The sequence below is a fragment of the Ranitomeya variabilis genome, chromosome 1 (assembly GCF_051348905.1).
Source record: "Ranitomeya variabilis isolate aRanVar5 chromosome 1, aRanVar5.hap1, whole genome shotgun sequence".
Lineage (NCBI taxonomy): Eukaryota > Metazoa > Chordata > Amphibia > Anura > Dendrobatidae > Ranitomeya > Ranitomeya variabilis.
Window position 1 is genome coordinate 616074357 of NC_135232.1, and position 25054 is coordinate 616099410.

The 25054-nt window shown below is 43.0% G+C and overlaps 1 protein-coding gene across 2 annotated transcripts in view; it reads left to right on the top strand.

Annotated features, from left to right (window-relative positions):
• PLCB2 (phospholipase C beta 2) overlaps window positions 1-25054 on the top strand; it is a 185863-nt gene that overhangs the window by 19531 nt on the left and 141278 nt on the right. For both annotated transcript variants that reach the window (XM_077260657.1, XM_077260658.1), the window contains exon 2: window positions 24763-24840. In XM_077260657.1, the coding sequence (XP_077116772.1) occupies window positions 24763-24840 (78 nt within the window). The remainder of the gene's footprint in view (window positions 1-24762; window positions 24841-25054) is intronic.

Sequence of the window (25054 nt, forward strand, 5' to 3'; positions counted from 1 at the left end):
GGAGACCACCCCTGTACCTAGCTATGCCACCTGTTTATTTATGAAAAAAAATTTGGCAGACATTTAGCCCACTTTATTATTTGGGCCTACTAACTTAGTCTGCTACTCATTACAATTTTCCGACACTGAGCAAAGCAATGTCGCCTGTTTATTTATGAACAATTTTTTGGCAGACATATAGCCAACTTTATTATTTGGGCCTACTAGCTGTGTCTGCCACTCATTACAGTTTTCCTCCACTGAACAAAGCAATGCCGCCTGTTTAGTCCTGTTACATTTGAACTGCATTTAGCCTACTTTATTATTTGGGCCTACTAACTGTGTCTGCCACTCCTTACAGTTTTCCTCCACTGAACAAAGCAATGCCGCCTGTTTAGTCCTGTTACCAATTTTGAACTGCATTTAGCCTACTTTATTCTTTGGGCCTATATCTGTGTTTCCTCCTCATCCTGCCCATTGCCCAGCCACTGCTAGATGAGTCTGCTGGTACATTGACCCAGACCACTACATTCCCTTTGCACTCTACACAGCCAGAATCTGACCCTGCTGAAAGTCAGGTTCCCCTTCCCGCATACTATACCACCTTACACGGGGACAAAGAGGAAGGTGCAGATGAAAGTGTAGGTTCCTTCATCAGGTAGGGGGGGAATACTCGTTGGCGACGTCACTGACACAGGGTCCCTCATAGTACGCAAAATTGTCTCTGCCAGTGGGAGGCGCCACCCGCCGACAAACACACCGCCGTACTATGAGGGGCCCTGTGCCAGTGCCAACGAGTGGGCCCCCCCTGCTTGCTGAGGATCACAGCACTTGCAAAGTTGAAATATTTACCTCTCCCTGCTCCACCGCCGTGACATATTCCGTGTTTCCTGGGCCCACGAAAATCTTGAGCCAGCCCTACCCCCCACAACTTTAGCCAAATGACCCCCAGTTTTCAATGCCTAACTATTATTATAAAGTAAATTAAGATTGACAAGCTTAAGTAATAAGAATTGATGTTTTTGGCATTAAAATGGGCACTGTAGGTGTTTTCCTGTCCTCCACTCTCTGCCGACTTTGCTTCCCCATTGACTTGCATTGGGTTTCGTGTTTCAGTCGGCCCCCGACTTTTTGCAATAATCGGCCGATTTCCCCCGACCCAACTTTTGACAAAGTCGGGTTTCGCGAAACCCGACTCGATCCGAAAAAAGTAAAAGTCGCTGAACTCTAGTCCCTATTACTGCACCTGATACCCCAATACTGAGCCGCTGCTGTCGTATGTGTCCCTATTACTGCCCCTGATACCCCAATACTGAGCCGCTGCTGCCGTATGTGTCCCTAATACTGCAACTGATAACCCAATACTGACCGCTGCTGCCGTATGTGTCCCTATTACTGCATCTGATACCCCAATACTGTGCCGCTGCTGCCGTATGTGTCCCTATTACTGCACCTGATACCCCAATACTGAGCCGCTGCTGCCATATGTGTCCCTATTACTGCACCTGCTGTGTGATTCTCTGTGCCCTCTAAATTCTAAAGCAACCCTCTATAATATAGTAATGCCGGGTGCAAGTGCCCTAGAAAACAGTGCCCACATTTTGCCCCCTAGAAAGTAATATTGCCAACTGGCACCACAGAACTTCTCTGTGGGCGTTTCCTTTTTTCTTCCAATTCTGGCCAATTAAAATATGGCCTCGCCCATGCGTGGTACACGCCCAGTTAGGCTACTTTCACACTAGCGTCGTGCGCTGCACGTCGCTATGCGACGTTGCGGCACACCGACGCTAGCTGTGGAAGCGCCGCACAACGGGGGCAGCGGATGCTGTTTCTCAATGCATCCGCTGCCCCATTGTGAGGTGCAGGGAGGCGGGGGCGGAGTTCCGGCCACGCATGCGCGGTCGGAAAAGACGGGAACAACGCACCAAAAAACGTTGCAAGCAACGTTTTTTGGTGGCGACGGTCCAACGCAACACGACGCAACCGTCGCACGACGGTTGCGACGTGTGGCAATGCGTCGCACTGCGTCGTTAATAAAAGTCTATGGAGAAAAAACGCATCCTGCAAGCACTTTTGCAGGATGCGTTTTTTTCTCCAAAACGACGCATAGCGACGTGCAGTGCACGACGCTAGTGTGAAAGTAGCCTTAGTTGAAGGGAAATGTTGCAGTATTTCCTGCAGGCTATAACTTTGGAACAGAGGGGCACAGAAGAAAAAGAAAACTAGTTCCAGAATCAGTGGAGCAGCACCAATTGGACAAGGAGTTCAGTTTACATTTTAAGAAATTCAGCAAATGGTCCTCTAAGTACAATGCATCCCTGGTCTGTAAAGCCAGACGTACAGTACAGACCAAAAGTTTGGACACACCTTCTGATTTAAAGATTTTTCTGTATTTTCATGACTATGAAAATTGTACATTCACACTGAAGGCATCAAAACTATGAATTAACACATGTGGAATTATATACTTAACAAAAAAGTGTGAAACAACTGAAATTATGTCTTATATTCTAGGTTCTTCAAAGTAGCCACCTTTTGCTTTGATGACTGCTTTGCATCCTCTTGGCATTCTCTTGTTGAGCTTCAAGAGGTAGTCACTGGGATTGGACTTCCAACAATCTTGAGGAGTTCCCAGAGATGCATAGCACTTGTTGGCCCTTTTGCCTTCACTCTGCGGTCCAGCTCACCCCAAACCATCTCGACTGGGTTCAGGTCTGGTGACTGGAGGCCAGGTCATCTGGCGTAGCACCCCATCACTCTCCTTCTTGGTCAAATAGCCCTTACACAGCCTGGAGGTGTGTTTGGGGTCATTATCCTGTTGGAAAATAAATGATGGTCCAACTAAACGCAAACCGGATGGAATAGCATGCCGCTGCAAGATGCTATGGTAGCCCTGCTGGCTCAGTATGCCTTTAAATTTGAATAAATCCTCAACAGTGTCACCAGCAAAGCACCCCCACACCATCACACCTCCTCCATGCTTCATGGTGGGAACCACGCATGTAGAGTCCATCCGTTCACCTTTTCTGCGTTTCACAAAGACACGGTGGTTGGAACCAAAGATCTCAAATTTGGACTCATCAGACCAAAGCACAGATTTCCACTGGACTAATGTCCATTCCTTGTGTTCTTTAGCCCAAACAAGTCTCTTCTGCTTGTTGCCTGTCCTTAGCAGTGGTTTCCTAGCAGCTATTTTACTATGAAGACCTGCTGCACAAAGTCTCCTCTTAACAGCTGTTGTAGAGATATGTCTGCTGCTAGAACTCTGTGTGGCATTGACCTGGTCTCTAATCTGAGCTGCTGTTAACCTGCGATTTCTGTGGCTGGTGACTCGGATAAAATTATCCTCAGAAGCAGAGGTGACTCTTGGTCTTCCTTTCCTGGGGTGGTCCTCATGTGAGCCAGTTTCTTTGTAGCGCTTGATGGTTTTTGCAACTGCACTTGGGGACACTTTCAAAGTTTTCCCAATTTTTCGGACTGACTGACCTTCATTTCTAAAAGTAATGATGGCAACTCATTTTTCTTTACTTAGCTGCTTTTTTCTTGCCATAATACAAATTCTAACAGTCTATTCAGTAGGACTATCAGCTGTGTATCCACCAGACTTCTGCACAACACAACTGATGGTCCCAACCCCATTTATAAGGCAAGAGATCCCACTTATTAAACCTGACAGGGTACACCTGTGAAGTGAAAACCATTCCTGGTGACTACCTCTTGAAGCCCATCAAGAGAATGCCAAGAGTGTGTAAAGCAGTCATCACAGCAAAAGGTGGCTACTTTGAAGAACCTAGAATATAAGACATAATTTCAGTTGTTTCACACTTTTTTGTTAAGTATATAATTCCACATGCGTTAATTCATAGTTTTGATGCCTTCAGTGTGAATGTACAATTTTCATAGTCATGAAAATACAGAAAAATCTTTAAATGAGAAGGTGTGTTCAAACTTTTGGTCTGTACTGTATGCAAGATAGCTAAAATATTTGGTCTCAGCTTTTTAGGATTGCTTACAAAGTAAAGGAAATCCATTGGCTCCCACACTCTTCATACACAGAGACGTGAGGGATTCCTGTTTTCCTATCTCTCTGTATAACATGTTAAGCAGCAGCAGCATGGACAATATTATACAGAAGTACTGAGTGGTGTAGCTGTGAATCCAACACTGGGATGAGATTAAACTAGAAAGATGGAGCATGACCTGTCATGTGTGTGTCTGGTAATCTGACTTGTCTTGAGTAAGATGAATTTTAGCTACGGTATATTTCTGAGTGAATATGAGTTCAGTAGGTATAGAATAAAAATGGCTCATAAGTAGAGAAAGCAGCATGTAGATTCCTGTTTTGTTGCAAGAACATATTTTTTCAAATTCTTCTTGGATAAAAAAAAAGTATTTATTATGAATTTTCTATCATTTTGTGTTTGCAGGTCCTGTGCAGGCCTCTGCAACTCTATGGTAACAGATTATAAACAAACTCTATGAAGTCTAATTCTGCAGCCATTCTTCCTTCTACTGTCCACTTGTTTATAGTCTGAGCTATAAATCGGCATAGGAGCATGGTACACTACTGAGCAGAAGCTTCACTGTGCATGTTGGATGGCTTAAATGCTCATCAGGTCAGATGACCCTGACACCCAGTTTGATGCTGGGTGCCGAGTAGTTTGAGAGTCCAAGGTGCAGAAGTTCCCAAAGAGTGGCGACAAAGAGGTGCCTTAACTTATAGGTTGGAGGACTCCATTTGAATTCATATACATTTCCACCACACTTCAATTTCCTTACATTTCAGCACACGCCCTTTTTCAGGTCATTTGTGCTAGGGTTCTCCTTGAGGCTATGTGCACACGTTGCGGATTCGTGTGCGGATTTTTCCGTTTTTGCAAAATCCGCAGGTAAAACGCACTGCGGATTACCAGCGGATTTTCCGTGGATTTCCTGCGTTTTTTGTGCAGATTCCATCTGCGGTTTTACACCTGCGGATTCCTATTGAGGAGCAGGTATAAACCACTGCGGAATCCGCACAAAGAATTGACATGCTGCGGAAAATAATCCGCAGTGTTTCTGCACGGTATTTTCTGCAGCATGGGCACTGCGGATTATGTTTTCCATATGTTTACATGGTACTGTCAACCGCATGGAAAACAGCTGCGTATCCGCAGGGTCAAATCCGCTGCGGAACTGCAGCAAAATCCACAACGCCTTAGGAGCGGCTGCAATCCCAGATCCAATGAGACATTCACAGATCTGGGCAGCTTTCTCAAGTGGTTGGGATCATGTACTGATTTTAAGGACATCTTTTTCCTTGCACATTTTCACTGTCTTTCAGTGGAGGTTTATATCATGTATGATCTTCTTCAGTATGTGGATCAGAGACATATAGGTGATACCTGTAGATGAGTTATTTGACATGTATAATACCTGCTCCTGTTGGACTTGGTAGCATAATTATTAGACATTGGATCCGTTCAGGGCTAGTCTGTTAGATAGCTCATTCACCTGAGAGCTACATATCCCGACTCCTATACATATTGTTGGAGTAATGCTTATTACTCTATATATTGCATCAATTTCTATTTTCTAATGTTTAATAGTGCACGAGTTTCTGTCTCCAGCAATAGTGTTATATTACCAGTAAAGTACTGTTAAAAAAAGGAAGTTCCTGTTCACTGTGTGTGTAGCTGGAGCACATTTTACTTTCAGTTTGCAAGCTGACAGACAAGATGCTGAGACCCTAAGCTAAACTAAATACCAGTTGTAAGCGATGTTATCTTTGTTCTTGAATAAATATATAATCACTGTAGAATGGCTGTACAGACATTAATCCTCTGCCACGAGGTTATGGGCTCAGAAATCCAAAGACCCAGAGAACAGCCCACGAGAGAGATCAACAGTTTACTAAGGCTACTTTCACACTGGCGTTAACTGCAATACGTCGCAATGCGTCGTTTTGCCGAAAAAACGCATCCTGCAAAAGTGCTTGCAGGATGCGTTTTTTCTGCATTGACTAACATTAGCGACGCATTTGCGACGCATTGACACACGTCGCAACCGTCGTGCGACGGTTGCGCCGTGTTGTGGCAGACCGTCGGGAGCAAAAAACGTTACATGTAACGTTTTTTCCTCCCGACGGTCTGCTTTTTCCGACCACGCATGCGCGGCCGGAACTCCGCCCCCACCTCCCCGTACTTCCCCGCACCTCACAATGGGGCAGCGGATGCGCTGGAAAAATGCATCCACTGCCCCCGTTGTGCGGCGGAGACAACGCTAGCGTCGGTGACCTCGGCCCGACGCACCGCGACGGGCCGAGCCCGACGCTAGTGTGAAAGTAGCCTAAGACGAAGCAAAGATGGCGCCAGTAGCAACGCTGAAGTTCACAGTGCCAAATCCGACTAACCAGAGCTACCAATCCTGGAAATACAAGGGAAAGATGCTGCTGATAAGAGCAGGCTCGTGGAAATACACACAGGAATCTAGACCTGACCTATTACCAAAAGACTGGGCAGATAAAGATCAAGAAGCACAATCATTATGTAGTGACGGCGCCTCTGCCTTCAGTACCTTTCCCCCTACAGAGATGCCAACGTGCTCACTGCCGCGGCCCCCGTTCTGCTCCTTTCGGGTCTGCTGCTACCTGGGGTGCATGCACCGCACACAGGTCCCCAGGCACTGTGCTTAGGGCGTGCCCACTCACACATACCCTTTCTTAAAGGGCCTGCATGCTTTCCTCTAAAGTGTTCCCAGCCAATAGCTGGTGGACATTTACTATTTAAATGGCCTCCACAAGAGTTTGTTTCCTAACACTCTTTTGAGTTCTAAGGTCCCAGTGCTCGTATCCCTGTACGCTGCACCTGCCAGTGCTCATCTCAACGTCAGCTGATCCTGCTGCACTTGACAGTTCCCATCTCAAAGTAAGCCAATCCCGCTGCACTCATCTCGACTTCAGCCAATCCTGTTGCACCTGTCAGTGCTCATCTCAACATCAGCCAATACCGCTGCACCTGCCAAGCTCATTTTTACATCACCTGGTCCAGTTGCACTTGCCAGAGCTCATCTCTCCGTCAGCCGGTCCCATCTGCATCTGTGGTACCTGTCATCTTCCTCCGCCTGCCTGCATCTATTGGACATTCCCTTTGGCCAACCCAGCTACCTGTTCATAAGGGGTCAGCTGCCATCCATCCAAGGTTAATCCTGGAGTAGCACCTGATCCCTCTCCTTTGTCTCTCTTCGGATCTCGGTATCATATTCTGCTGCGTGTCCGTGGTCGGATTGGGTGAGGCTCCTAGTCACACCCCTCAGGTCTTCTTTGGGCTCTGGCACAGTGGTTACACCACCCCGCCCGTTTCACACATCTGCCTCAGTATAGATGATCAGATTGTGTTTATATGTAAAGTGAAACTGCAAAAGAAATGTGAGAGCAGCTGCAGAAAGTGCATGAAAAATATAAACCTCAACACTAAGCTCTATTTAAAGAGACTAAGCTCTATCAATCTAAGCAAAATAAGGCCCAAAATATGCAGCATTATATAATAAATAATCTTGAAATTGTGGAGCACCTACTGGGAACTGGAGTAGATCTAAAGATTCTCCATGTTGCTGCACCACTACTAAGCGGTCTACCAGAAAGCGTACCCAGATTATGAGCTTACATTGGAGTATGTCAGAGGATAGCTTGTAGATGACTATAAGCGAACGACAGAAAGTGTAAGCAGTAGTTGGGTATCCAAAGCAGAATCTGCTTTAAAAACCCAATATCTACCCCAAAATAAGTAATTTGAAGGAAACACATGAGTGTTTTGTCTGCAAGAAATCAGAACATCGAAAGGCTGACTGCAGAATCTGTAAAACTAGAATAAATCAGCTGAAAATGCCAAATAAAAGTGCCATTACTGAAGAACATGACACTTCAAGTACTGAAGCTGTGTTTACTGTTAACGCAAGTACATCAAAGCATGTATGGTGTACGGACTCTGGTGCAACTAGTCATATGACTAATGACAGAACCTTCTTCTCTGAACTAGACCAAAATAAGTCAGAGAAAGTGATCTTGTCTAATGATCAGTATATGCATTCAGAGGGAGTAGGAGATGGCTACATTAATTGTCAAGTCTCTCCAACACTAGCTGAAAGATCCCAGTAACAGATGTGCTCTATGTCAGCACAAGAATTGTATCCATGTACGGCACAGGGATCTTGCACACAGAGACCCAGAAGCAATGAGAGTTACAGTGCCTACAAGTAGTATTCAACCCCCTGCAGATTTAGCAGGTTTACACATTTGGAATTAACTTGGCATTGTGACATTTGGACTGTAGATCAGCCTGGAAGTGTGAAATGCACTGCAGCAAAAAAGAATGTTATTTCTTTGTTTATTTTTTTTTTAAATTGTGAAAAGTTTTTTCAGAGGGTCATTTATTATTCAACTCCTCAACCCCCCAGAATTCTGTTTGGTTCCCCTAAAGTATTAAGAAGTAGTTCAGGCACAAAGAACAATGAGCTTCACATGTTTGGATTAATTATCTCTTTTTCCAGCCTTTTCTGACTATTTAAGACCCTCCCCAAACTTGTGAACAGCACTCATACATGGTCAACATGGGAAAGACAAAGGAGCATTCCAAGGCCATCAGAGACAAGATCGTGGAGGGTCACAAGGCTGGCAAGGGGTACAAAACCCTTTCCAAGGAGTTGGGCCTACCTGTCTCCACTGTTGGGAGCATCATCCAGAAGTGGAAGGCTTATGGAACTACTGTTAGCCTTCCATGGCCTGGACAGCTTTTGAAAGTTTCCTCCCGTGCCGAGGCCAGGCTTGTCCGAAGAGTCAAGGCTAACCCAAAGACAACAAGGAAGGAGCTCCGGGAAGATCTCATGGCAGTGGGGACATTGGTTTCAGTCAATACCATAAGTAACGTACTCCACCGCAATGGTCTCCGTTCCAGACGAGCCCGTAAGGTACCTTTACTTTCAAAGCGTCACGTCAAGGCTCGTCTACAGTTTGCTCATGATCACTTGGAGGACTCTGAGACTGACTGGTTCAAGGTTCTCTGGTCTGATGAGACCAAGATCGAGATCTTTGGTGCCAACCACACACGTGATGTTTGGAGACTGGATGGCACTGCATACGACCCCAAGAATACCATCCCTACAGTCAAGCATGGTAGTGGCAGCATCATGCTGTGGGGCTGTTTCTCAGCCAAGGGGCCTGGCCATCTGGTCCGCATCCATGGGAAGATGGATAGCACGGCCTACCTGGAGATTTTGGCCAAGAACCTCCGCTCCTCCATCAAGGATCTTAAGATGGGTCGTCATTTCATCTTCCAACAAGACAACGACCCAAAGCACACAGCCAAGAAAACCAAGGCCTGGTTCAAGAGGCAAAAAATCAAGGTGTTGCAGTGGCCTAGTCAGTCTCCTGACCTTAACCCAATTGAAAACTTGTGGAAGGAGCTCAAGATTAAAGTCCACATGAGACACCCAAAGAACCTAGATAACTTGGAGAAGATCTGCATGGAGGAGTGGGCCAAGATAACTCCAGAGACCTGTGCCGGCCTGATCAGGTCTTATAAAAGACGATTATTAGCTGTAATTGCAAACAAAGGTTATTCCACAAAATATTAAACCTAGGGGTTGAAGAATAATTGACCCACACTTTTATGTTTAAAATTTATAAAAATTTAACTGAGCAACAAAACTTTTTGGTTTGTAAGATTTATGCATCTGTTAATAAATCCTGCTCTTGTTTGAAGTTTGAAGGCTCTAACTTATTTGCATCTTATTAAACCTGCTAAATCTGCAGGGGGTTGAATACTACTTTTAGGCACTGTAGTTCAAAAACAATTTTCTGATGGTATTTCAGCTGATCTATATAATCAGACAATGAATTGTGTTAAGTGTCTTAAACGGAAATGTAAAAAAAAATCCTTTCATAAAATCTCACATGTAAAGCGCCATGGAATAAATGGCGCTATAACAATAAATAATAATAATAAAATAATAATAATAAAAATAATAATAAAATAATAATAATAATTATTAAAAAATAATAATAAAAATAATAATAATTAATAAATAATAATAAAATAATAATAATACTATATAATCAGAACAGCTTCTGGACTTCATACACAAAGATGTTTGTGGTCTAATGAGTACTCAAGGTCCTGAAAAGAAGAGATATTTTCTCACATTTACAGATGATTATTGAAGATACACAGTTGTCTATCAGCTTCACAGGAAAGATGAAGTTCCAGAGAAACTTGAGATATGTCTCACTGAAGTAAATAACAAATTTAGGCGATTGACAACATTTCTACATGCAGATAATAGAACTGAGTATACAAACAATGAGACACAAAGTGTTTTAAAGGAAAAATGGAATTATGTTTCAGACCACTGTACCATACAGCATAGAAACGAAAAAAGGGAGAAAAGGATCTATAATGTGAAGTGTTCAAACAAGTCATCAGACCATGCTACCAATTATATATGATCTAAAGATCCAATTAAAGAATTCAGGGGATTTGTAAAAATCAACACAAATTTTATTGCACACATACACTGTGTGCAGAATTATTAGGCAAGTTGTATTTTAGAGGATTATTTTTATTATTGATCAACAACTATGTTCTCAATCAACCCAAAAGAATCATAAATATCAAAGCTTAATATTTTTGGAAATTGGAGTGTTTTTTTTTTTAGATTTGGCTATCTTAGGAGGATATCTGTTTCTGCAAGTAACTATTACTTATTAGGCCACTTAATAAAAACCAAATATATTGCCATCTCACTTGTTTATGTTCACCAGGTAAACCAATATAACTGCACAAAATTTAGAAATAAACATTTCTGACATGCAAAAACAAAACCCCAAAAAATCAGTGACCAATATAGCCACCTTTCTTTATGATGACACTCAGCAGCCTTCCATCCATAGATTCTGTCAGTTGCTTGATCTGTTTACAACCAACATCGCGTGGAGCAGCCACCACAGCCTCCCAGACACTGTTCCGAGAGGTGGACTGTTTTCCCTCCCTGTAGATCTCACATTTTATGAGGGACCACAGGTTCTCTATGGGGCTCAGATCAGGTGAACAAGGGGGCCATGTCATTATTTTTTCTTCTTTGAGACCTTTACTGGCCAGCCACGCTGTGGAGTAGTTGGAGGCATGTGATGGAGCATTGTCCTGCATGAAAATCATGTTTTTCTTGAACGATACCGACTTCTTCCTGTACCACTGCTTGAAGAAGTTGTCTTCCAGAAACTGGCAGTAGGTCTGGGAGTTGAGCTTCACTCCATCCTCAACCCAAAAAGGTCCCACAAGTTCATTTTGATGATACCAGCCCATACCAGAACCCCATCTCCACCTTGCTGGCGTCTGAGTCGGAGTGGAGCTCTCTGCCCTTTACTGATCCAGCCTCTGGCCCATCCATCTGGCCCATCAAGGGTCACTCTCATTTCATCAGTCCATAAAACCTTTGAAAAGTCAGTCTTAAGATATTTCTTGGCCCAGTCTTGACATTTTATCTTATGTTTCTTGTTCAAAAGTGGTGGTTTTTCAGCCTTCCTTACCTTGACCAGGTCCCTGAGTATCGCACACCTTGTGCTTTTTGTTACTCCAGTAACGTTGCAGCTCTGAAATATGGCAAACGTGGTGGAAAATGGCATCTTGGCAGCTTTACGCTTGATTTTTCCTCAATTCAAGGACAGTTATTTTGCGCCTTTTTTTGCCAACACGCTTCTTGCGACCCTGTTGGCTGTTTGCCATGAAACGCTTGATTGTTCGGTGATCACGCTTCAAACATTTGGCAATTTCAAGACTGCTGCATCCCTCTGCAAGACATCTCACAATTTTGGACTTTTCAGAGCCCGTCAAATCTCTCTTCTGACCCATTTTGCTAAAGGAAAGGAAGTTGCCTAATAATTAAGCACACCTTGCATAGAGCTTTGATGTCATTAGACAACACCCCTCCTCATTACAGAGATGCACATCACCTGATTTACTTAATTGGTAGTTGGCTCTCAAGCCTGAACATCTTGGAGTAGGACAACATGTATAAAAAGTATCATGTGATCAAAATACAACTTGCCTAACAATTTTGCACACAGTATAATAACAAACGACAATACAAAGGTATTTTAGTGAGGTAGAAATAGCAGCTAAAGAAACCGGTGGTACAAAAATTAGTAGATGGTAAGTAATGCACCGGACAGAAAAAGGTGGCATCTCACACAACATCTGCATAAGATGCCGCACATCTGACGAAGCCGAAGGCGGTGAAACGCGCGTCGAGGCCCTGCGCATCTCACTGGCACCCCTGCATGCCGTACCTGTATGTCTCAAGTGGGAGTGTTGGAATAATACTTATTTTTTGTGTACATGATGTCATCTACTATTTACTACTATTTAATAGGGCATGAGTTTCTGTCTCCAGAAATAGTGTTATATTGCTAGTAAAGCACTGTTAAAAAACACAGCAAGTTCCTGTTCACTGTGTGTAGCTGGAGCACATTTTACTTTCACTTTGCAAGCTGACAGACAGGAAGCTAAGATCCTAAGCTATATGAAATACCAGTTGTAAGCTGTTATCTTTGTTTTTGAATAAATATATTATCACTGTTGAACGACTAGACAGTACCGAGATTGATCCACTGCCAACACATATGAATGCTTAACTCGCCTCAGCACTCATATATTTTCAATGAGAAAAGAGGAGAAAGCCCCTGTCAAGCACCACTGATGGTGCCATATTTGCCCTGAAAAGAAAAAAAAATCAAGCATTTAGTTTGATTGTAGTTCCAATAAAATCAGTGTTTTATTAGCAGGAGACTATGATTAGAGGACTACTTGCCTCGTGCCATGTAGTCCTCCTGCAATATGTAACCCCACCGCTGATTAGCAATTTTCTGCTTGTGCATGTGTACACAGAAAGCTGTCAGTCAGTGATGTGAATGGGGTTATACAGGGCAAATCGCAAGGAAAAAAAAACTAAATTACCGTAGCTTATTCTTAATAGTAAGTGAATAACTAATAATAGTATATGTAAATAACATAAATGTACTTAGTTAACACTAATTTGATCAAAAAAGTGTAAAAGTCATCCCACCGCGACAAGGTGTATCCAATCGGGATGGTTCTATCATGTCTCTAGTATTAAAGCCTTAGCTTGTGTCAGCTGATGTCAATGTAGATAAGGGCAGAGCAGGACAGGGGCCTACTGTTCAGACACCCAGTCATGGAAAGCTATAGTGATGAAATGCCTACCTTAGAAAAGGGGAAAACATCGCTCTTTGTACAAAGCACAAAAAACTACAGCAAACCCAAAAACAATGAGCTGGAGCATAAGTTGGTATATGTGCAATGTGTAAAAGAATGTTCACACTGTGTCCATTTCACAGACAAAGCCCATAGAAAAAACAAAATGCACCCTGGGGTGATGGCCTTAATGCTTTTTTGGTCAAATTAGTGTTAGCTAAGTACCCTATGTAATTTACATGTACTATTACTATTTATTTATTTACTCACTACTATAAGCTCACTCTGTCTTTTTGCTTGGGTTTTGTCTGTGAAATGGACGCAATGTGAATGTGCGCTTACACATTGCACATATACCTTCTTATGCTCCTGCTCATTTCTTTGGTTTTGCTAGTGTTACACAGGGCTCAGCCATCAAAAAAAAGGTAAATCTGCTCCATATAAAACAAAGATATTCTTAAAACTGCAGAAAGAAGACCAGTAAGTGTCATGTCACCGGAATCAGGGTCACTTTCCATACATCATACTGGTTTCAGATCACATATGAAAAACCTGGTGACAGATTCTGTCATGACACAGCTGTTGGGTGACCTGGGACCAGAGGCTCCTTCCCTGTCCCTAATACTAGGGGGCGCCCTAGCTCACCCTATTTCCTGTGATACTTCTGAAGTTGAAGATGCTAGGGCTACCACTCTTGCCTTGTCTCCAAAATTCCCCCACCCAGGAAGAGGGGCACTATTGTGCACTGCAGTACACCAACCTGACAAACAAGGGTAAATAAACAAGGGTTATGGGCATTCAAAATATTAACTCACATATAACAGAGGAATGCATCGGGGAGTGGAGGATGGAGAATAAGCAAAAGTAGAGAAGGGAATTACCACGCTTACAAACCATGCAACTGTCACAGCTAACTCGTCCAACTCTCTTTCTCATATGAACTCCTCTCCCTCCGTTAGCCATGCAGCAAATACTAGCTCTGACAAGGATCAGAGCCAAGATTATAAAGGGGTAGGGAGTGGCTAACTGATCTCAGCTGCGAACTCAGAGTTTCCCAACATGGCCGATTAACCCCTGTTCTGCCAAAACTAATATATACCATTAAAATGAAGGAAAGGGCTTCTTCTCAGCACCAGAGTAGAAGCAATCAGACGCTGCGGTCTTCTGGCTCCACGCTGTCATGGCAACCCCGTCACAGATTCCCTTTAAACAACACCTGCCTTATACATTTCTTCCACAACTTTTTAATTTGTGGTAAGTCGGGAGGTCAGCCAGATCTACTGAAATCAGCAAACTTTAACCTGCATACGGGAACCTTTAGTACCACCAGTGTAGTCGACATAAAGAACATGTAACATGTACTTAAAGAGTAATCGCCTTTTTGTTGTATGTTTTTCATAAATCGGCAGTACATGCAAAAGTAAGAAACTGTGTAAATTTCATATTAGAAAAAGCAGCTTCATTCTACTCCTGGACTGACTATTCGCTCTCAAAATCCTCAGTTCACAGGTAAAATTTGTCTTCAATAAATGCAGAGACTCCCGTTACCGAGATAAGAGAGGGCAGTTGGTGCTCATAAAGTTCTATGGTTAATTTGCAGTAGAATGTCTGTGTCTACCTCTAGCTCCTCCCTCCATAGAATTTTAAAGGTACTAACTGCCATCTCTTATCTCAGTTATGGAAAAATCTGTATGAAAGATTTTACAGATTTTACCCTTGAATTGAGAATGAACTATTAATCCAAGAGGAGAGATAAGCAGATTTCTCTGATGAGATATATTACAAAGCTGTTTATTTTCATCTACATTATTGATTTATTAAATAAAAATTAACAGTTACTCATTAATTGACTTTGTCTGGCAAGAAAGGGTTCAGTACCGAAGATCTTTAGCATGTGTCGGTACAAATTGTGGTTTGTTTAGCAGTCATCTCAGTATTTGAGTCTAATTTGCTATGAAAATACAAGCAAATTAGAAAGCAAAAACTCTGTGCTCTGGGAAGCCACATCCAGGAATATGAGATCTTGCTCTATTCTGGATTGGAGTGTTGCTATCTTTGCAAGTCCTGATTGTTTACTTTGCTACATCGGTGACACCCGTCATGGTCACTTCCTCTAAGCTCGGTGACTGAGACCTAAAACAGTAAAATCCAAAATGAAAATTACTTTTATTTAGTTACCTGAGGTTGAGAAAAAAGACACTACTCTATCAATTTCAAGATTCTTTTCTCTTCTTTTTTTGAACTGTTTGATTTAAACAAAAAGCATAAATCCCTTATTGAACAATAGTCAATCAATTGATTCCCCTTGATCAAACGAACATCAATTTTTAATACTGCAAAAGTTGTCACTAGATACATTTCTAGCACTCTTTTAATGCTGTTATTGTATCTTGCCGTTAATACCCTTGTGACTAGGCATTTCATAGAGTTTCACTGCTCTAACTATAAAGAACCCTTTCCAATATTGATTTGTTCAATGTGCAGGTCTTGGAAAGAGAAAGTCTTCAAACATTTCTTTGATTTATTATATTTTTCCTAGATGAACAGGACTGATTTTTCTAGATTCTTTGATATAGAGTTCTCCTATCTATACAAGCTTAAGACGCTGCTTATTGTGTCACCTGGTGAGCCTTCAGTGGAGCCATATGTGAGGTGTGTGGCCATTATGCAAGGCTCAGAGGACATCATTGCCATTTCAGAGTAGTAGGATTAGATAGTTTAGCTACAGGGTGGAACAGCTTGCAGAGCCCTGTGCGGGTCATTTCTGAAGCCATGCAGGCTATGAAGATGAAGACTAGGCCATGCTGAAGAGTTTGCTGGACAATGTGAGATGTCAGACTGAAGGGAAGCTTGGGTGGCAGGAGGCCACTACCCTGGGGAAAACTACACTCAGCCTGGAAAAGTTAAAGGGAATCTGTCACCCAGAAGCATGGGACCTGTGAGTCAGGGGGGCCCAGTGCCAGTGCCAGTACTTGCCTTGCACCCAACCCCCCCCCCCCCCCCCCGCCTGACTTTTCCAACTGTATCAACATCCTGGATGCCAATACAGTTGAAAGTAATCATGGAGAAGGGAGCCATCCGTACCATCCTCCATCATTCTCTCACTGCGTGTAAGATCTGACGTCTCAGCCATGCGGGCACAATGCTGTTTCTACTCTACTTCATGCCTGTGCCAAACAGTGAAAACCTTCAGAACACACACTAGAGAGACTGGAACAGCAGGAGATTGAGGAGAGGGGAGTATTTTTTTAAATCAATGAGAACATTGTTAGACACATTATACTATATGGAAGACAATGTGGGGCCTTTTATACTATATGGAGGAATATGTGGGGGGCCATTATATTGCATGGAGGACTTTGTGGGGCCCATTATACTGCATGAAGAACTATGCAGGGCTTATTGTACTATATTGAATTCAATGTGGGTTCCATTATGCTGAAAGAAAGGAAATGTGGGGCCCATTATACTATATGGAGGGCTATGTGGTGCCCATTATACAATTGGAAGGCTATGTGAGGGAAGATTATATTATTTGGAGGGCTATGTGGGAGCCATTTTACTATTTGAAGGGCTATGCAGAGGGCATCATACTATTTGGAGGTCTATGGGGGGCCATTCTACCATTTGAAGGGCTATGTGGGGGCAATATTACTATTTGGAGAGCTATGTGGGGCATTAATTGGGGGGACATTATATTGTTAAGAGGGCTATGTGGCGCCATTATACTGTTTGCAGGGCTATGTGGAGATAATTATACTGTTTTCAGGTTTATGTGTGGACAATTATACTGTTTGCAAGTTTATGTGGGAGCCATTATACTGATTGCATGGCTATGTAGTGACCATTATACTGTTAGCAGGTTTATATGGGGGCAATTATACTGTTTGCATGCCTATGTAGGGTGGGGGCTATTATACTGTTTGCAGGGCTATTTGGTGACCATTATACTGTTTCCAGGTTTATGTGGGGGCAATTATACTGTTTGAAGGGTTTTGTGGGGTAGGGAGCTATTTTATTGTTTGCAGGGCTATGTGGGGACCATTACACTGTTTGCAGGGTTATGTGGTTTAGGGGCTATTTGCAGGGCTATGTGGGGACAATTATACTGTATGCAAGAAATTATCTAGTGTTTTGGGTCCATCATACTATGTAGGTGCTATTATACTGCTTTATGGCCCCACTAGCCCACCATACAGTGTGGAGGGTTGTATTAAGCCATCATACTGTGTGAAGGGATGTGGAGGCCATTATACTGTATGAAGGCCTATTATACTGTATAGAGGACTGTGTGGGGGTCACAGTTGGGGCATAATACTGTGCTAGGCAGGTTCGTGTCTCCGGTACACTGACACATGTAGACCCATTCAAATGAATGTGTCTATGCACATGTCAGGGTGTTTTCACGGACCTTGTGTCCGTGTGCAAAACACGCAGACATGTCTGTCTTCGCCTGGACACACGGGCCGCAAAACGTGCCACACACGTGCACATTTAGAACAGTGCACATTGTCCACGGAAGGCTGCCAGGGAAGCGCTGTTCCCCTGCGTGTGGTGCTGAATTTGGCCTTCATCCATTCTCCCCTGCTCTGCTGGCGAGCAGCGCGAGCAGAGGAGAATGAATGAATGAATGAATGAATGAATGAAGGCAGTTTACAACCGGGAGCGGTGATAATGCGACCGGCCCAGCTGTAAACTACTGGGGAATGAATGATATGCATGATCTCCTGTGACCTCAGGACCGTGGGAGAATGCAAGTGATGAGATCACGGCAGTTCAAGCTCTGTCACAGTGACCTCATTACTTGCATTCTTCCACGGTCCTGAGGTCACAGGAGTTCATGCCGGCAACCGAGCACAGACTCAATGACATCACCGCTAGTTACTGAGCCTGTGCCCGCATCTCATTCATTCATTCTCCCCTGCTCGCACTGCTTGCCGGCAGAGCAGGGGAGAAGGGATGACAGTCGGCTTCAGCACCACATGCAGGGGAACAGCGCTTACAGTAGCGCTACTTCCCCAGCGGCAGTCTGTGTGCTACTGATGCGGCACACGGTGGCCACACGTGTGCCGCACATAGTACACACACGTACACACGGACACTGATATCTCTGCTACTGGTTTTTCCAGTACCGGAAATATCAGGAGTCTCAGGACGTGTGAAACTGGCCTTAAGTTGACTTTACTTTGACAGGGGGATTGATGGAAGGGTACAATAGGGTCATCGTACTGTGCATGTGGAGGGTACCATGGACAAATTCACTGTGGGGGAATCATGATCCACCCGCAGCTGTTAACTAGTTAAATGCGGCTGTCATTCTCTGACAGCGGCTTTTAATTTGCGCTTTCGGCTAGCGCGCTGGAAGTCTGGCCCATCGGTGACTCCGTCACATGATCGTGGGTCACCGATGGGTTGGCATGACAACCAGAAGTCTCCAGAAGACCTCTATGGTTGTCATAGCCAGATTGCTATGAGCGCCGCCCGGTGGTCAGCACTCAAAGTAAATGAGCATTTCTGCTACATACAGGTGATCTGATCATCGCCTGTGTGCAGCAGAGCCAATCGGACAAGTTCAGCTTCTAGTCTCCCATGTCTCACTATTGAAGCATGCATAAAGTAAAAAAAAAAAAGTTTTTAAAAATAATAACAAAATAAAATAAAAGTTCCAATCACCCCCTTTTTCGACCCATTCAAAATAAAACAATAATCAAACATACACATATTTGGTATCGCCGCGTTCAGAATTGCCCGATCTATCAATATAATAAAATAATTAATCCAATCACTAAAAGGCGTAAGGATAAAAAAAGTCACAATGTCAGAATTAAGTTATTTTGGTCACCGCAACATTGCATTAAAATGCAGAAACAGGCGACCAAAATTTTGTATCTGCACCAAAATGGTATCATTAAAAACATCAGCTCAGCAGCGCACGCAAAAAATAAGCCCTCACCCGACCAGAGATCAAGAAAAATGGAGACACTACAGTTATCAGAAAATGGCACTTTTTTTTTTTTAACAAACTTTGGAATTTTTTTTTCACCACTTAAATAGAAAAGCACTTAGACATGTTTGGTGTCTATGAACTCATAGTGACCTGGAGAATTACAATGACAGGTCAACTGTGGGATTGCACTTTTTTTGCAATTTCACAGCACTTAGAATTTTTTTTCCCGTTTTCCAGTACACGATGTTAAAACCAATGGTGTCATTCAAATGTACAACTTGTCCCGCAAAAAACAAGCCCTCACATGGCAATTTTGACCAAAAAATAAAAAAAGTTATGGCACTGGGAAGAAGGGGAGCAAGAAACGAAAATGCAAAAACAAAAATTCCTCTGATCATTAAAGGGTTAATATGTAAATGAGGGCTCCTTGCTGCACCATTCTGGCCTCTCAGTGGTCAGTCAACAGCTTGATTGTAGCTCTTATTTTCCCCAGCGTGAGCACGTGTTTTCAGCATCTGCTCGTGAGTGGGGTCTCCAGAAGGGTGAGAGGTATGAGAGAGTGCCCACACTGTCAAGCTAATAGAGATGCAACATAATGATTGGGTGGAACAATGCCTTGATCCAAAGGGTGCACTGGAGAGCCCTCATTTACATATGAAGCATAATAAACATATGACCGTTTAAATAGTTTACATCATATTTGGCAGATGACAGACTGCCTTGTAGACCCATATTTTGGGATGTTGGCTACTCAGACGCCTGTGGTGTGGTCTGGACCATTCCTTTACAGTAGTGGACTGAATCTGAGGTGTAGGAGGGATTCGTTGAAGAAGGACTCTCAGGAATACGACCAAGTGTAGAATTGACCCCCTTTCTGTTTTCAAAAGGAAAATTTTGCTATGTTGGAAACTTATGCTGAGAGTTGACATTAAATTGAGACATCTTCTAATGATTGATGTGAAGGAAGAGCACTTTGGAGTCTGTATGAAGTCATCATTCACCTGCTCTAAGTTAACACGTAAAGAGATGCTGATTCCAGCAATGTGTTACTTATTGGGCTGTGTGCTTTGGTTTCCATAAACTCAGTGTTTTATCAGCAAGAGATTATCAATACAAGACTACTGTATATGCCTCATGCCATCTAGTCCTGCCCTGTATAACCACACCCCCACCACTGTTTAGCAGCTGTCAATACACAGTGTACACAGAAAGCTGCCAATCAGTGGTGCAGGCGGAGTTATACACAGAAAGTAGCCTATCAGTGGTGTGGGTGGGGTTATACAGGGCTCAGCATTCAAAGCTTTGCTGGATCAACAGCAGAGAAAGCAGGGATTTTATTACAACTGCAGCAGTAGGTAAAGTAAGTCAGAAATCACCGGAATCAGGGTCTCTGCAACTATATAATGCTGCTGTCAGATGGGGTAGCACAAACCGGGTGATCAATACCAACTGTCTACCTCTGATATTGCCCAGTCATTGCCCCTCCTACAACTGTAGGGCACTGGATGGAGGTATTATTTCCATTCTCTATGATGATACTATGTGAGTACTTTACGTGCATAACGGGCAGTATTATTGCAGTACTGCATGGCGATATTCTTTGTGCACAGTACGGCCACATTATTTCAGAGATGACATTATATTATGTGAGCACTGTGCAGTGGTATGAAGTTGTGTAACCTACTATTGCACAAGCACTGTTATGTAGGCTTAGCATGGTAACAATGGAAATGACAAATAAAGGAACTTACTAATACACTTTCCTTTTCTGACATGTACTGTTTCTATGCCATGACTCGTGGTTCCAGAAGCAGAGCCTCGCCTGTCTACGGTGATGTTCTGCCATATGCAGGGAGCTTTCTCTCCTCTCTTTGATGGTGACATGCTAGATAGGAGCAGCTGATGCTAAAATAGCCAAGTGGGCTGGCTTAGCCAATAATAAACTGAGCCAAACAGCCAGCCCCCTCAAACACCCCACCAGAAGGTTGGAGATGAAGCTTTTTGCCTGTGTCTGAATGTTAAAGGAGTCTTGTCATCAAAAAAAGTAAACACATTTGCTATTTTTTGTTTTGTCAATTCTATCCAGCATCAAAAGCTGTTACACTTTGCAAAACTTTAAAAAGAGTTGCCTTTAGTCCTGTAAAAACAAGCAACTTTGTAATTTACTTGTCTTTAAAAATCTTCTCCATTCTTAAGAATTTTTAAATGCATTGTTTATTGCTTGTTGCCTAGGCTACCGACCACCTTTGAAGTCTATTAGCAGTGGCCAGTCTATGTATGGAGTTCTGCACTTGCAAGCCTTTAACCTTTAAGCACTACTCAAACTGACAGATTCCATCACCCTTAGTGGCACCATTCTCCTCCAATTCTGCCTCTGGTTACATCATGGGGCAGTGCACAGTTTAGGCAAGAGGTGCACCAATGCCGCTGATCCGATCTGTCAATCACCAGTAGTCTCCTCCCCCACCCCCAGCAAACAGAAAGCCGAGAAGCTGTGCGCTGTGGAAGACAATCCCTTAAATGTTCAGGACTCCAATGCAGGGATTATATATGTGCCATTGTTGGATTTTCAAATATGCAATTATATTGGTAAATTATTTATTATTTAAATGAAAAAAATAAAGTAACTCAGAAATCCCTTTAACTCTATAAGTCTGCTTTAAACATATTACATATTATACATATTATTAAACATATCATATTAAACATAATCTTATTAAACATATCATAAGAAATGAATAGGCACAGTAATGCTCATCTAAAAACCTTATGATAGTAACCCCTTCTCAACCACAGACATATACAGTGTGAAAAAGTGTTTGCCCCTTCTTGATTTCCTATTCTTTTGCATGTTTCTTATACTTAAAGGTTTCAGATCACAGAAGAAATGTAAATATTAGACAAAGATAACACAAGTATCCACAAAAAGCAGTTTTTAAATGAAGGTCTTTATTATTAAGAGAGGGAAAAAGAAATCCAAACCTACAGTGCCCTATGTGATTGCCCCCCACCTTAAAATTTAAAGGGAACCTGTCACCCCGTTTTTTCCGTATGAGATAAAAATACTGTTAAATAGGGCCTGAGCTGTGCATTGCAATAGTGTATTTTGTGGACCCCGATTCCCCACCTATGCTGCCAAAATACGTTACCAAAGTAGTCGTTTTCGCCTGTCAATCAGGCTGGTCTGGTCAAATGGGCGTGGTGTCTTCCCCCAGATCTTGCGTAGTTTTCCGTTGGTGGCGTAGTGGTGTGCGCATGCCCAAGGTCCCGAATCCACTGCACAGGGGAGTGAAAAGATCGCGATGTGCGGTATTTCATTGGTGATCGGTGGGCGCAGCCATCTTCCTTTGGCCGCGCGTGCGCAGAAGCGGCGCTCTGCTGGCCGAGGCTTCAGGAAAATGGCCGCGGGATGCCGCGCGTGCGCAGATGGAGATCGCGGCGGCCATTTTCCTGAAGCAAAGTTCGCATCTCGACTTCAGGAAAATGGCCGCCGCGATCTTCATCTGCGCACGTGCGGCATCCCGTGGCCATTTTCCTGAAGCCGCGGCAGCAGAGCGCCGCTTCTGCGCACGCGCGGCCAAAGGAAGATCACCAATGAAATACCGCACATCGCGATCTTTTCACTCCCCTGTGCAGTGGATTCGGGACCTTGGGCATGCGCACACCACTACGCCACCAACGGAAAACTAAGCAAGATCTGGGGGAAGACACCACGCCCTTTTGACCAGACCAGCCTGATTGACAGGCGAAAACGACTACTTTGGTAACGTATTTCGGCAGCATAGGTGGGGAATCGGGGTCCACAAAATACACTATTGTAATGCACAGCTCAGGCCCTATTTAACAGTATTTTTATCTCATACTGAAAAAACAAGGTGACAGGTGCCCTTTAAATTAACTGTGGTTTATCACATCTTTGGGAGGCTGAGTTCAAATTCCCTAGTCACACCCAGGCCTGATTACTGTCACTCCTGTTCTCAATCAATAAATCACTTAAATAGGACCTGCCTGACAAAGTAAAGAAGATCAAAAAATCCTCAAAATCTAGACATCATGCCGCGATACAAAGAAAGTCTGGGACAAACTATAAAGTAATTGCGATCTATCAATCTTGAAAAAGTTGTAAAGCCATTTCTAAAGCTTTGGGACTCCAGTGAACCACAGTGAGAGCCATTATCCACAAATGTTCAAAATATGGAACAGTGGAGAACCTTCCCAGGGGTGACCAGCCGACCAAAATTACCCCAAGAGCGCAGCGACAACTCATCCAAGAGGCCACAAAAGACCTACAACAAAATTCAAAGAATTGTAGACCTCATTTGCCTCAGTTAAGGTCACTGGTCATGACTTCACCATAAGAAAGACACTGGGCAAAAATGGCCTGCATGGCAGAGTTCCAAGACGAAAACCACTGTTGAGCAAAAGTTTTGCCAGAGAACATCTTGATGATCCCCAAGACTTTTGAGAGAATAGTCTGTGAACTGACAAGGCAAAAGTTGAACTTTTGGGAAAGTGTATGTCCCATTACATCTGGCGTAGAAGTAAAACAGCATTTCAGAAAAGGAACATCATACCAACAGTAAAATATGGTGGTGATAGTTTGAGGTTCTGGGGCTGTTTTGCTGCTTCAGGACCTGGAAGACTTGCTGTGATAAATGCTGTGATAAATGGAACCATGAATTCTGCTGTCTACCAAAAAATCCTGAAGGAGAATGTCCGGCCATTTGTTCATGACCTCAAGCTAAAGCGCACTTATGCAGCAGGATAATGATCCAAAACACACCAGCAAGTCCACCTCTAAATGGCTTAAAAAACAAACAAAATTAAGACTTTGGAGTGACCTAGTCAAAGACCTGACCTTACTTTGATTGAGATGTTGTGGCATGACCTTAAAAAGGCAAATCATGCTCACAAAGCTTCCAATGTGGCTGAATTAGAACAATTCTGCAAAGATGAGTGGGCAAAATTCCTCCAAAGTGTTGTAAAAGACTCATTGCCAGTTATAGCAAACGTTTGATTGCAGTTATTGCTAAGAGTGGCCCAATAAGTTATTAGGTTTAGGGGGCAATCACTTTTTCACACAGGGCCCTGTAGGTTTGGATTTCTTTTTGCCTTAATAATATAGACCTTCATTTATAAACTGCATTTTGTGATTACTTGTGTTATTTCTGTCTAATAGTTAAATGCGTTTGGTGATCTGCAACATTTAAGTGTGAGAAACGTGCAAAAGAAGAGGAAAAATACACTTTTTCACACAACCATATACACTGAAGTTATAAGGGCTGTATAGCACAGGCTCAGGAGCTGACCGACGAGTGCGAGCTGTAACACACAGTCAGGCTCCTGCTGAAACAACCGGGATCAGAGTTATATTACAGATAATGTAGAATTATTAAATGTTTGGAACGGAACTGATAATTCAGGAATGAAGTAATTTGAAAGAAAATTAAAGTCATTACTATTTACTTGATTTCAGCTGTTCTTTTGAGAAATGTACACCATTCTGCCCAAACCGTACAGATGCGCAGGACATTGGCAGGCTGTCATATAATATGTAAATGATGTAAAGTTTATTTCTATTCATTCTTACAGGAAACGTCGACAGCTTCTCCAGTTATTCTACGTGTTGACCTGAAGGGTTATTACCTGTATTGGACTTTCCAGAGCAAAGTAAGGATATTCTTATCTACTACATTTTGTACATTTTCCAGTGTTGCCCAAGTCTCATTCCCATATATCCTGTTTAATAGATATAGATTTTTTTTTTTGCATTTGAAAGAAATGGATACAACACTGATAGCAGGAGTGGACACAAGGACCAAAAATAGAAAAAGAAAATAAGATCCAGCACACTGATGAACAATGGTCTGTTCTTTCCCGCATG